Source organism: Oculina patagonica, chromosome 1, assembly GCF_052425735.1.
Source record: "Oculina patagonica isolate OP01 chromosome 1, crgOcupat, whole genome shotgun sequence".
NCBI lineage: Eukaryota > Metazoa > Cnidaria > Anthozoa > Scleractinia > Oculinidae > Oculina > Oculina patagonica.
In genome coordinates this window covers 36,216,661-36,230,635 of record NC_135758.1, presented here as the reverse complement: position 1 = coordinate 36,230,635, position 13,975 = coordinate 36,216,661, and the positions used below count along the sequence as shown (strand labels likewise).

Sequence of the window (13,975 nt, the reverse complement as noted above, 5' to 3'; positions counted from 1 at the left end):
CTCGTGTAATTTAGGAATAATTGTCGGATCCTTTTGTCGCAGAGCATTTCGCAGGAACACCATGTAGTGGACTGTCAGGTGGAAAGCTGTGGCCTTGTCCATACTTGGGTCCATGCCTGGTATGACTGCCTTGAAGAACTCTGCTGCTTTGGTAATACGTATCCTAGCAACGAAATTACAAATACTCCATGGGTTCAGTAATATCCTTTATAACATTTTTTAGTCATGATAAATATTTAAAGAGGAGAGTGAAAATAAAAACCAAAAAAATTGAAAATTCTATGTCGTTCCTCTACCAAGCGCAAGTATCATTTTCCAAAGATAAACAAGAAGGTACTGATATAGAACGCGGAAAGGGCAAAATATGACTAAAATCCAGTGCCGTTCGACAAACTACATCTTTTGCCAAATTGTTGGGCTCAACACGCAAAGAAATTTTAAAAGCAACATGAAGATAATCATCAAAACTTGCGGAGTAGAAATTTTAATTATGAACAGCGGTAAAATGAGAGCTATATAATCACAGTCATAGCAATTTTTCTTGGACAATTTTGTCCAAGGGAGAAAGGCGCAATGAGGTTAACCCTATATGAAGCACCAACCCGTGAAACAAGGCCAGACCACAACACCGGGAACTCCGTGCCCTACTCTTTGCGATAGGTGTGTGGGTTCTTCGACGTCCCTTGCTGACCATATAACACTGAAGATTGCGTATATACATCAGATTTTGAAAAGTTCTATAATAAATTTATTTTTCCATTTATCATTGATTAACACTGAAGATGCAGGAGATGGGGCCTACGGTTTATCGTCCTTATCCGAGAAGACTAGAACATCTAACCATTTGCAGATGTCATTGCAAAGGCAGCACGTTCTCCTCAGAAATTTAAGACCCTGAGTGTCGTAACATTGTTGTTAATCAAACCTTACCTTCTGTGCCTTTCCTTAGAATTATGTCTGTCCACAGGATTTGCATTAGGATCATCAGCCATGGCTTCTCTGTAGCTATCAAGCGACAGGAAATATGGCTTCCCTCCCGCCAAACTGGCCGCCATTGGACTCTTGGTATCGCCGTTCAGCGATTCTAACTCAGTGTCCGATATTGTTGTTTTAGCACTTCGTGGACTCTCTGTTGAAGATCGGCGGCAAACCCGTCGACGTTTTGGTCGGCTGCATGGTCTGAAAAGAACAACCATGGGCAAGCAACAAGTATAAATTTTCAGGGCGTCATAACTGAAACCCATGCATTATTCGCTTACAATAAAACAATTACCATGGATTCTAAAGAAAGCTGTTCTTTCAAGGTTTTGTCAAGCGGAACTGCTTGTTGCGTATATACACCAAATTTTGACAAGTTATTTTTTAAAAAAATTCAGTTTTTGGCATTCAATAATTACACTAACGGAGACTAATTGTTCAACAGCGTTAGTTTATTTTAGCACGTGCTTACAATGAAAAAGTGGCCACACCCTGTTTGTCTGCTTTGTATAACAGTTACATAAGCAGCAGTATACATAGTTCTATAATAAAACTACGCTCAGCGGGCAATTGAAAGGTAATTATCAACTTGAAGTAAAGTACTGGCCCTAGCGAACTTGAAAAGTTACCATTTCGAGCGTCATCCCTTCGTTAGCTTCGTCAGCATGATCGATATTTTACTACGAGGAAGGGATAACATAAGAGACCTTAACATTCCTAGTCTGTTAGTGAGGCTTATGTACTTCTAATTAGCTAACTATAATAAAACAGACTACTCGTTATGAAATGTTTCCACTAGAAAGAAAATTTCTGGCGTAACGCTGTCTCACCTCCAATTACACGATTTTTTAAAAGCAGGAGCCCATCAACTGGAGCCTCCATACGTACTGTACCCTTGAGTCAACCCTTTCCCGTATATTTTTATTTTTAGAAACACATTTCCCGCGAAAACATTGCTCCTGTGGTCAGACCACATGCAGCGCAGCTAGGGCGACGATGTAAAAAAAAAAAAAAATGGCGGCCAATGTCGTACGCACATTCCCTGTCCGTTTTCCTTTATAATTTTTGCTTCTTTCCTGATTTTACAGCCGAGAGAGCCTGGTTTACTCGTGAATGAATATTAAACGACTAAAAGTTAATTAATAAACCACTTTTTTGTCCATGAAAATGAAGTCAGTTTAGTCATGGCGTTGATCGGAAATAATGTAATTGCTTCAGTTGCTTGTTTGAATCTTACCGATTTCTGGTTTGCACGGACTTATTACATGCAGTGTTAGACGTAAACAGTACTGTGAGATTTGACGCTGGATTTGTAAGATCTATTCCCGAACGAAAGCAGAAATAATTTAATATGGGCCGAGCTGTGGCGAACGCGTGTTCTTTGATACGGCGACGAACAGTATAAACGTGATGACTTCGATGAAAATTTTGACTATCCGTATGCTCCAAGATCCAGCCAATATAAGATCATCATGCTTCGAATAAAACCTCAGGAAAATGATATGTGTTTGTTTCTTCTAAAGTTCAGCAACTGGAATTATAGCAGAGATCGTTGAGTCGCTGTTGCAGAGGTGAGATATTGCGCATCTTACAATTTTAAAATTATACCCGTACAGGCCAACTGCCTGAATGTTACATCTTTCTTCGGTTAGAGACCTTGTGATCCGCTTATTTTAATCCCCGTACATTTCTTTCGCTTTGTATGTTTCCAAAGAGAACTCTATGCCTGTACTATCTGGAGAATTCTAAAGCCGAACGAGTCGTTTAGCCGGGACGGCTGTTTAGATTTTTATTCTAATGTTTGTCCAGTGCCTTCGCCACGAAGGACCAAACCTGTCAACCCTAAAGCGTACACAAGCTAGCGCTTGTCTGAATTATTGTCACTCAGAGTTTTGATTGCCTTGTAGAATTTGATTTGCAATGTGTTGGTAGGGACTTGATACAGGCCAAAGTGCGTACCTTGTTTATAAATTTATACCATTGATACGTTCGTTTGGTGTGAATGTTTACAACCCTGAGTAAAATTTATTGTTCACAACAACGATTAGAATCGATCAAGCTTTTATCAGATCTGTTGCGCCTATCCATCCTCTTTTCAAAATATATTCGTAATTTCACAGTTGCGAGATCGTTCTCGCCGCCTTTCGATTCGAACAATCGCTCTTACTTTTTTGACAGACCTGTACAAAATCCCGCAGTTTTTTTAGTCATCGCATTACTTGATGTCTTCCTTCGAAGAAATACTGAATTTAGAGGACGACAAGGAACAACATTCTGCAGTCTTCCCTTCTCGTTGCGCCATTGTTTTAGATGACACAGCTTGCGTAACCACAGCGGAATGCGACAAATGATTGACTGAGGTGCGAAATCTCCCGCGAGAGACCCCGGGAGATTAGTTCTAAAAATAAATTAATACGGGAAAGGGTTGACTCCAAGGGTTAGTATGGGAGATGAAGGCTCCAGTTGATGGGCTCCTGTTAAAAGTAAAGCCAGTTGGCAGCACTTCTGTGAACTACTTGAGTCTTGAAACTCTCTTATTTCTCTACGTGTTTCGTGTGACTAACACACTTTTTCAGGGAGAAACAAAAAAGTTTTACAACTCAAGTAGTTTGCAGAAGTGCTGCTCACTGGCTTTACTTTGAAGAATTTTATAAAAAATTAAAAGATTCTGAAATCTATTATGAAAGAAGCTGGGATCGATTTCAGCACTTTTTGAGCCCACACGGCAGCCGTTCAGCTGCCTGTTCTTATGAATTCTTGTCGGGCCTTCCGTTACAGAAAACCAGCATAATACACTAAAACTCACCTTGCTTCTGCAGAGTCAGGGGTGTTTAAAGCTGTAAACTTGGTGAAGGTGACAGCTTCATTATTTGTAGAAGGAGCACCTTCCACCACCTGAATAGCAGTCAGCAGTGTCTCTATACCCGGAAGCACGGCTTCAGGGTTTTCTTGCGCATTCAACCCCATAGGAGGGAAAGTCTTCAGAGCTGCTGACCCCTGACTACCAACCTGGGTTACTGGGTCACTTACAAGTAATTTCACACCATCCACTTGCTGCACTAGCCCTCCTTGAAGCTGCGGTAGTCCTACCTCATGTGCATGCCCATTAATCTGTGAGCTATTCAGGGCATTCATCATGTTCATTCCTTGCATTTGGGTAGGGCTTGGATGTTTTGGTGCTTCAGTAGGTGGCAAGCCAGTGCTGTTTGGTTGCTGTAATGGGGGCATGGGGGCTGTGGTGTAATGAGGTGCCGTGCTCCAAGGTGTCTGAACTGGAAAGGGAAGCATCTGCACACCTGGCTGATCACCTAAAAAAATGTCCATTAGAGCATGAACACTTTATTTTTTATGCTGTTACCCAGTCATTGTCATTCCTTACATGAAACTCACATCATGGTTGCCACAGACGTAAATTTTCAAAATTCCCTGACTTAATTTAAATAAAAAATTTCCCAGACCAAATAAATTCAAATGTCAGATATAGTAGCGGCCTCCAGCCTTCACTTCCAAGAAAAAAGACATATCACTGAGATTACATTCACCTGAAATGCTTCTTCTGTCCATAAATTGACTGAAATCAGCAATGCTATATTCCAATTTTCTGACTTTTCTTCAAAATGTCAATTTTCCCTGACTCAATTAAATTAAATTCTCATTTCATGAGAATTTTTCACTGACCTTGAAGAATTTTATTTTTCACTGACCATTTCCTTACATGTGACAACCCTGTCACATTAAATAATGACTGAGCTGGCTGCTCCTTATCACATTCTGATTAATAACTTCCTTTGTAAAAATTATCAAGCCAATGGAAGCCAATGCTGGGAGACTGACAGGCCGTTTTTAGCTGGGATGGCTTGAGAGCTGGCATGGCTTCCTGCAGGGTCTATCTCCCCATCATAGTGGGCAAATAAGCAACTATTTTTTTTTTCAGCAAGACAGCATTCAAGTTTTACATAAATTCAACCTATGTTTTGAAATACACTGTCACCTTCCATGAGGTGCTACCAGAACAAGTGTTCACTTAGGACAGGTGATGGTTCATGGGAGGTCAAAAATGTAGTGTTTGTATGTGGCCAGGCCCACACCTGAGTGCCTGAAGACACTCACCTCCACCTGTAGGAGGTTTCCATTAGGGACCTTCAGATCTGAGTATGAGTATGAGATTGAGTATGAGCGTGACTTTTCAAACCTAGATTATCACATTTCACACCAATCTTGTACCAATAGTCTCCTATTCAAATGGTCTGCAACAGAGAGGAGTGAAGACTCTGGGAATCCCAGGGGGGGGGGGGATACTCACAATTTTAAGTGACCGGGATGACGAAAGGACTTTTTTGTGTTCAACATTTTCGATTCCAGGATTTTTTTAGGTAGGAAAATTTGACAAGTATTTTTGGATTTAATAAGGGATGTTTTGAGGGATTTAAAACAATCTATAGATTCGTAGTGGTGCCTTGGCTGTCTAGTTGTACAAATAAAGTACAAACAAATGTGTTTTGCTGTTGATTTTTGAGGGGTGAATTTTTGACCTAGCGATTTTTTGGGTCATGGTGAAAGCCCTAGGGATTTATTTGGGTGTCGATTTTTGCCCCCCATTCGATCATCCCCGTCACTTGAAATCCGGAGTACCCCCTGGGTACCCATGAGTTTAGTACAATAAATTATTTTGTCTAATAAGGATAGATCTTTATAATATGACACTTACTTGTATGACAAGACTGCCCAATGACATGACTAATTGCAGTTATCAAATCCCTCTCAAGCTTTTCAGTATTTGATGTTCTGTGAATGACTTCCTGGATCTCATTTGTACCCAACATGTGCAAGGTACTTTCTGTTAAAAGAAAATATTGGAATGACATGTATTTAAACCAAAAGATCTGTTGTCTTTGAGCTGTAGAACGTAAACATAAATTTTTAGAGGATAAATATTAGCAAAACCATTTTCAATAAGTGCAATGGCACCAACAATACAAATTATTACCGGTATATTTGTAAAGCTCTCTTGTGATTCTTAAATTAATCAAAAATGAAGTTACAAACATGTTACCCTTGACAGTACCAAGCTCATTCTGTTAAATTTCTTTGCTGATTTCAATACTGATACGTTTGTTCTTGGCATTTCATTAGCAAAGCTGCAAAAACAGTTGGTCGTCAAGAATGGCCAACTATATTTGCCCATGTCCCACAAAATCCTAACAGCTGCAAGTTTTTTACAATAGGTACTATTTATACATGAGGTGATGAATAAACTAACAATGAGCAAAATTGTTTAGAAACATGGTTATGTATAAATTTCAGACTCAGACAAAAATAAAGAAGAAAGTCTTTTGTCATTATGCATAGCAGGGGCAGATCCAGGATTTTTCTTAGACTTTTTTTGCAGAATACCAGTTGTATTTGAAAGCCGCAGGTCATCTCAAAGAGAGGGGGGTGCAAACCCTATGCACCCTCCCCATAGATCATCCCCTGCATGTGACCACAGCTTTGTTTGGTTGGACATGCTCTTCAAGAAAAAAATATAGTAATTGCAGCTCTGCAGCAGTCAAGACGATATACTCTAGTTGATTATTTTCTTTTTTTACTTGCTGTAACAAGAAATTAGACTTTAATGACACTTAATATTTTCTTATTGTAGAATACCTGGTAAAATATCAGCAGATGAAATGACAATCACAGGTGTTCCACAATTCATTCCATCAATTGACCTGAAAAAAAAATGTTTTCCTCTTGTTTTATCCAAACAAACTTTTTACATTAAGAGTTTTTTACTTCAACCATTGGATGAATTCACAGATATTAGAAATCTGTATTGTTCAGTCAGGGACGGCGGAGCAGTTTTCTAGGTGGGGCTGACTAGTGACTTTAAGTGGGGGGGCTTAAGAGACTTTTCTCTTAGTAAGTCTTTATTTTTTTCGGAAAAAGTGGGGGGGGAGCCCCCCCCCAGCCCCCCCGGCTCCGCCGTCCCTGTCAGTAGTTAGGGGGCACAGAGGGCAGGAACCAAGGAACAAATCAGGAGAAGGTCTATGGGAGGTAAGAGATGAGTGGATAGAACATGGGATGTTCAGACCCCATATCCCACCCTCTCCCACTAGTTACAGCATCAAACTGGTTTTAAGAAGATTTTGCATTCAACTTTTGTCAGGCTGATTTAGCAGAATTTTTTTCAGTTCAATTTATAAAAACCACAACCAATACCATCACATAAAGAGTAAAATAGTCAACCCTAAAAGGCTCCTAACACAGTTTGTTTGGAAGTTTTCTTTGCAGGAAGTTACATATAATGAATGCAAATACATTCTTGTAGTCTTTCTAAAAGCCTTTCCTAAAAGCCAAATTATATTAATTTCCCCATAAGTTGGTTTTGGCGATGTCTATTGTCCCTTGAAGGTTGCCCTCGAGCCAACACGAGCAAAGAGGTCGGCTTGACATAAGTCTAACATTCTTGTTGTGCAAGATTTACTGACCTGACTTTCCTGATCAATGTGGGATCACTGTCCGGCAAAATGATGATAGCAAACCGGGAATGTCTGCTATGTATGAGTGCTTCAGTGGGGCTTCTTACCACAACAGGAATGATCCCTCGGCAGAAGAGATACTGAGATACTCTTGTCAGTAGCTGCTGTTCATCTGGAGGTAGGGCTAGCATGCATAGCTCTGAGTCATAAACCTGGCAAACAATGAATTGTGTTCAGAGGCGTAAAATGTATGTTGCAGTTTATAATGGTAATAGGACTGAGTGGAGTCCAATTCGGTCTGTAATCATACGAGTGATTAACAAAATCGGACGACCGCGAAGCGGGAGTCCGATTTGTTTAATCACGAGTATGATTACAGACAGAATTGGATGACACGAAGTCCAGTTACCAATTAATCAAAACTATGACAAAATTTGAGAAACAAATTAAACTAATCTTTGGTTAAATGGTTAAACGCCTTTAAAAATATTGAAAAACATAACAGTTTACTCCACGAAATGCACAACAGCGCGCGCAAAATGACGCGTACTGTCCAATTACACAGGCATGACGCGTACCCTGTCCTATTACACTGTCCAATTACAAGCATCACGCGTACACTGTCCTATTAGTGCTCAAATCGGGCTGCTTATAACCAATCACGTTCGAGAATTTTGTTATAGTTTTGATTAACGTTGTAACTTCCAGTAATCTTAGTGATGTTGCCAGTCACGTAACTCGCTAGTATGGTTATAGCAAAATGTTAGATCGAAAGTCAGCTAAAATGAAGTTATGCGTAAGGTTTAAACTTATTCAGGTTACGTGTAAAATTCATAGCTTTTTGCTTATAAGCTTAGTTACAAATACAACTCTAAATTATTAAGATCGACGTGCAAATGTTACAAGCTCGCATCAAAGATTATTTTCGATGGTTGCTTTTGTTTCCTTCACGGCCATTATCGATAATTTCTAATCTCATACCCTGGCAACTTTTCGCTGTTCATTCTCCCCACCACGAAAAACTGGAGTCAACTCAACCAGATCTTTTGACGAGTTCTCCAAAGGTGTTGGCGAGGACATCGCATAAACCTTTTTGCAACTGTACCGTGCAAAAGAAAAATCACCAACTAAAATCAAGGTCAAGGCCGGTCGAGCTGACGTATCAGTAACATTCGACATAACGTCGACATCTTCAAGAAATGGCATTGCTTTGAAATACGCCATACTTTTCTTCGCCATGGACGCCATTTTGTTTATGATTTCTGTTATCTGCGAAAGCCTGGGTACGAGAAGTTGCGCCTGGAACATGCAGAATTTTCGGTTGGAAAGGTTGGAACTAACAAGAAAGGTAGCTTCTAAAATTAAATTATATTTTTGAAATCTAGGATTAACAATATTATTGTTTTATCAACCTACTGGACATTCGGCAAAGGAGCAAGTGGTATTTTGTGGAAGGAAGGGCTTGGAAAAGAAAAGATCAAAAAAGGCTAAAAGGTTAGTGAATCTTAATTATACCGTTTCAAATGGCGGTTGACAAATAAAACAAGGCAACCGGCTCAGATTCATCCTATGACTTTATTAGAATTTTGAATTGTACGTTGTTTTGTAGTTGTTACTTTCGTTCAATAACTTGACCTTCATTTTACATATAGTCAGTGACCTATTTCAGACTGTAATTTTCATTTTAAAATCGGCATCTACTTTATGCATATTTTGAAATGAAACTTTATCGAACTTTGAAAGTTACCTCTGAGCAACGTAAATCACCGAAAATACAACAAGTCCATTACTTTAAATATGAATGTAATAAAATTCCATAGAACTATGTACCTATACGATTTAAATTAATCCCGATTAATGAATGGTGGTTTCTTTTACTCAACACAAAGCAAATAATTTGATTAAAAAAACACACAAACACATACGCTACTTTCGAACGTTATTTTCAATTTTTCAACAATAAAGTCTTGAGACTTCTAACGAAATTTTAAGTATGTATAACATACACGACAAGATTATAATGATCAAGCTGTGTAATTATTAACACGTACAAATAAATGATTTCTGCACGAATGCAGGTCGAGCACGTGTTCGAACGCCATGTTGACTGACATCACGTGACTGGCTCAGAAAAGTAGTGGGGGAGGGGTGGGGAGATTGTAGAGTGCACTGGCTACAGGGTTCTGCAAAATTCGCAGTACATTATTACCACTGAGAGAATTGTCCGACACACCGAGCTGTATGTAATGTAACTGCAATATAAGTTAACAAAAACTGAGATCAAACAACGATACACACGGCAGAGGAAAGAAGCGAGAAACAAAAACATTCTACGATTGATTGCAAACAATGTGACTTAAACGAGACCACTGGGTCAGAAATGTTTATTTCTTTTCCTTTAATTGAATTTTTGAGGGGATTTATATTTAAAGAATAAAATAAGACAAACACTGATAACGCTAAAAGAGATATAGCATGAAGTACTTAGTCCATGAGTAGCATTGCATGGTATGAAAGATTATAGAGACCGATTTTAACGGCTAGGCTCGTGAAACAGGGTTAGAGATTTAAGGAGAAGGCGGTACAGGCATTAAAGAACGGCCGGCAAAACGAGGAAACACGTTTCATTAATAAAGCGCTCAGTCCGTAAGTAGCATTGCATGGAATGGAAGATAAGAGATTTTAGTGGCAAGGACCGTGAAACGGGGTAAGAGATTTAAGAAGAAGGCGATACAGGCATTTAGGTAGCGGGGTTGGTAACGAAAAAAAAAAAGCTGTGTAGCTCTAAGTTTTTCTTACAATTCGTCAGGGTTCAACTTCCATGATTTATTCATTATTTTGCAATTGCACCGTTCTCGTTCAAAATGGCCTCAGCTTGTTGAAACAATTAGTGTCGGATTCCTTGATGTACTCTTGACTCCTCCCCTGTAATTAACCTCAATTATCAGTGACGCTACTTGGCAAAAATTTGCAGACAAGGAGTCTGACAATGGACCAACTTAACTGAACAGTGAACAGCATTGAGCAACTCTGATTTTCATCTACGTTCTTAGACATATGACTACTGATTATAACTCTGCATGCCGGAACAACACTGCAGTTTTCAACCCAGATTCTCGAAAGTCGATAAGATAGATCATGGAGAAGGTGCTTATCTAAGCAGATAGGCATGCAATAACAGATTTAAATTTGCTTATTTCGGTTTTAAGATATGAACAATGCAGTTGCCGACCTTTTCCTTCAATCAATCCACAGCCGACGCCCAGACAATGAAATTGCAATCCATCACTTGAAACTATTGTCGGTCGCGTGTGGCATTTTACAAACAAATAACGACACACTATTATCAGTTGCATGTATGAGTTTGATATCCTTTATAAGAAAACTATGTATAACGCATATCTCTAGGCAATCACCGTTTTTTATTCGAGTTTTGAACTGCACTTCACTGATAACGTTGAAAAGAAATACAGCAATTTGCAGCTACTTCAGAGATTTAATAGAGCGTTTTATTCACGATTATCTGTCGGTAGCCCTTCAAGGCAGCTAAAAATAAATGCACTTGTCCGAAACTAAGGTATGTCCCCGACAAACAAGAATACAAGAAAACCATTTGTGTACCATCTGTTGTAAAGAAAGCAAAAAAAGCACTAAAAAATTTCAGCGAAGAATAACAAGACTAGAAACCTGAATTTAAGTTATCCCATTATGGTGAAAGCCCATTTCTAACAGTTTTCAGGCCATTTTTTTGAACGTGCGTTTTAGTCCCATTAGACAGGCCGGTAGTTTTTGTGGGCAGTTTGGGTCCGTATTTGACGTAATGTCGTTGAAAGCTCCGCCCCAGTAATTAAGAAAGACGACGAAGAATTGGGGCAATTTCCTCTGGTTCGCCGCAGATCGGACACTGTTTTTCCAACAATATCTGAATAGTTGCGATCCTCGCGTTTTCTTACCAACGGGCGGAGTTATCTTTCTAATTTGTGAGGTAAGTGACAGAGTTTTGTATGCCCTTTTCAATATCTCAGAGAATGCCGAGTTCTTTTGTTGCCTATGTGGTTTGCTTGACGGTTTCCGGTCAGCAATGTTTGATCACTTTAAGAGTCCATTGTTGCAAAGGTTTTGACTTTGAGCACATAAACGTAAAATAATAAATATATATATATTCTTGTTTAGAGCATAGAAAGAAAGATCTAAGCTTTATCGACAACAAATTTAAGAAAAACGTTTAAAATTGAAGTCATGACGCTAGACTTTCTCAAAGACCGCTTTTGGTAGTTAGGTCGTCAGTCCTGAGTTGAAACATGACGAACCTTCAAAGCTTATATAACCAGTAACTTATCTCCGTTGTAGTTGCTTATCCTCTAATGAACGAAAAAGAATTCACTGAGATAATTGGTAACTTCAAACAGAGTTATATAATGATGCTATAGCGATTCTTCAATCTGTCTCAGAAAAGAAAACATTGTGGTCGCCTAGTGAGAGTTGGACCTACTCGTCATGCATAATCTCGTAGCTAGTCTGACAAAGATTTGCCAAAATAAGGCAAGCACAATACCGCAAAGCAGGGTCTCATAATGCAGGCCTTGTTTCATTTGGCATGAATGCATGTAGAAAACTAGTGACTCACTGAATGGAATGATGTTTTGACTTTTGTGTTCGAATATTTGAACTTTTTTGCGCTACCCATGACTAATCGACACGTAGGTAGCGTAAGTAGTCTGTTCCACGCATTGAATATATTGTCAACCAGCCAAACGACAAGAGCTAAAGAAAATCATCAGCTAAGGAAAATTGTCTTGCAAATACACCAGCAAATTCTCATAACTAACAATGAAAAAAATATATAGCACTCAGAGAGGAGAATTGATATTTCCAACCTGGAATTGAATCAGGTGTAAAGCTGAGCGCACAGGTTAGGTAACCGAAGTTTTCCACCTTGAGTACGCTCATGCCTGGATCAAATGACTTCAACAAACGTTTGTATTTGAGGTTAACTGATTTAATATCCGTATTGTTTTCGCTGTTTAAGTATTCGTTTAGGCATCTATATTTTATAAGTCATTCACACCATTACGGGAATAAACACTTGAAATAAGCCCTACTTTTCTCACCTTCTACTTCCCTAATCTCTGCCTGTAAATTGCGTCAAATTTAAACAGCTTAGGTCATCTTACAAAACCGACTGAGCGAATTTAATGGTGCACATCCTCTCTCTCATCTCGATGGAAAAAAATCTGAAGAAGATGCCCACTTTATTTCTATTTTTTTTTTCTTTAGCCTGCCCCACACGTTGTCGGGTTAGTTAAACATTTTAAGCGTTAAAGAGGAAATAAACGACCAACTCTTTCCTTCCAGAGGCTTGTAGCTTTATTTTCCTTGTTCAGGTTAAAATTGCAATGAAACAAGCGTTAAAGCGTTAACTTTCCTTACACGATCTCCATGGCTAAAGAAATGAGGCGATTCACAAATTCTCGTCCTAACTTGGCAGTGTTTTTTCCAAGATAAAATATTGAGCATTAGGCACAGAGCTATGTATTGCTGTATCAGTTTGGCTCCTTACGACTCATATCTATGTCAGTTTGTGATTGAAAAAAATATCAGTCATCGGCTATCAACAGTTTTCTTAGGAAACTAGATGATGGCTGGAATTGCTTAGCGCGGCAATTTCTCACAGTTGTGGCTTAATAATGGACGAGTTATGGTAGCTCAGCATGGCTAAAGTGGACAAGAAACATTCTTTACAATTGAAACTAGGAATACTCAAAATTCTTTTGAAGCAATAGATTGGGTCAGGGCCTACGTGCAATTAAAGAAAGATATGGTCCATGACTGATCTCGCGCCCCAAGATCACTTCAAGTTTCAGCTCTCCATCGCTACGGTCGTACGTCACAAAGATGGGCTGAAAAAAGTAAAGATTGACTAGCCATTCAGGCTTATATTTTGCTTCTCATTTTATTTATTATTTTTCATTTTCGCCATCTCTTGCTTATCGTCCAGTTAGCAGTGTGATCATCCTCTCTGCCGAGTTTATCATTCAGTCATTCGTGTTACCACAATTTAACTCCAACTTTTAATCTATTTCATGTCCACATGTTTATGGTCCTGCTTTTACATTAAAACCTAACCCTTTCTAAATAAACTGAATTGAGCAGTCACTTTTTTCACAAGAGACATAGAAAGGTCGTAAACTGTTTTTCAGACCTTTATTCAGTTTTACCCGTGTATTAGCTATCAACTTATCCCGCCTACCTTATTTAGTGTTGTTATAACTTTTTGAAAAAACTTCTTCCAGAAAAACTATCACTTCCTATCAAAACAATTGACTCAAGGATATTATACGTTTAATATCCGCCAAACAACTTGCTTTGAAAAATACTGTCAATTTATATTTTTGTAGTAGGGGAGTACCAGGCGAATCATCTTGTTGTTGTTGTTTATTTTTCAAAAAAATCATATTCATTTGACGATAGAAGATCGACGACATTTCAATAAAAAGGTCAGAATAATATTATTAGCGGATAGGTCTTACAATATG

General features: G+C 38.8%; 1 protein-coding gene across 2 annotated transcripts in view; it reads right to left on the bottom strand.

Annotated features, from left to right (window-relative positions):
- Positions 1-13,975, bottom strand: part of LOC144627927 (uncharacterized) — a 31,174-nt gene that overhangs the window by 1,617 nt on the left and 15,582 nt on the right. The window contains exons 1-7 of one of the 2 annotated variants that reach the window (XM_078485955.1): positions 8,421-8,696; positions 7,449-7,651; positions 6,625-6,689; positions 5,687-5,815; positions 3,785-4,286; positions 931-1,179; positions 1-163 (exon numbers count right to left, since the gene is read on the bottom strand). In XM_078485955.1, the coding sequence (XP_078342081.1) occupies positions 1-163; positions 931-1,179; positions 3,785-4,286; positions 5,687-5,815; positions 6,625-6,689; positions 7,449-7,651; positions 8,421-8,687 (1,578 nt within the window). In that variant the 5' untranslated portion in view covers positions 8,688-8,696. Of the gene's footprint in view, positions 164-930; positions 1,180-3,784; positions 4,287-5,686; positions 5,816-6,624; positions 6,690-7,448; positions 7,652-8,420; positions 8,697-13,975 lie in introns of those variants that run through there. The other variant, XM_078485963.1, reaches the window with a different exon arrangement.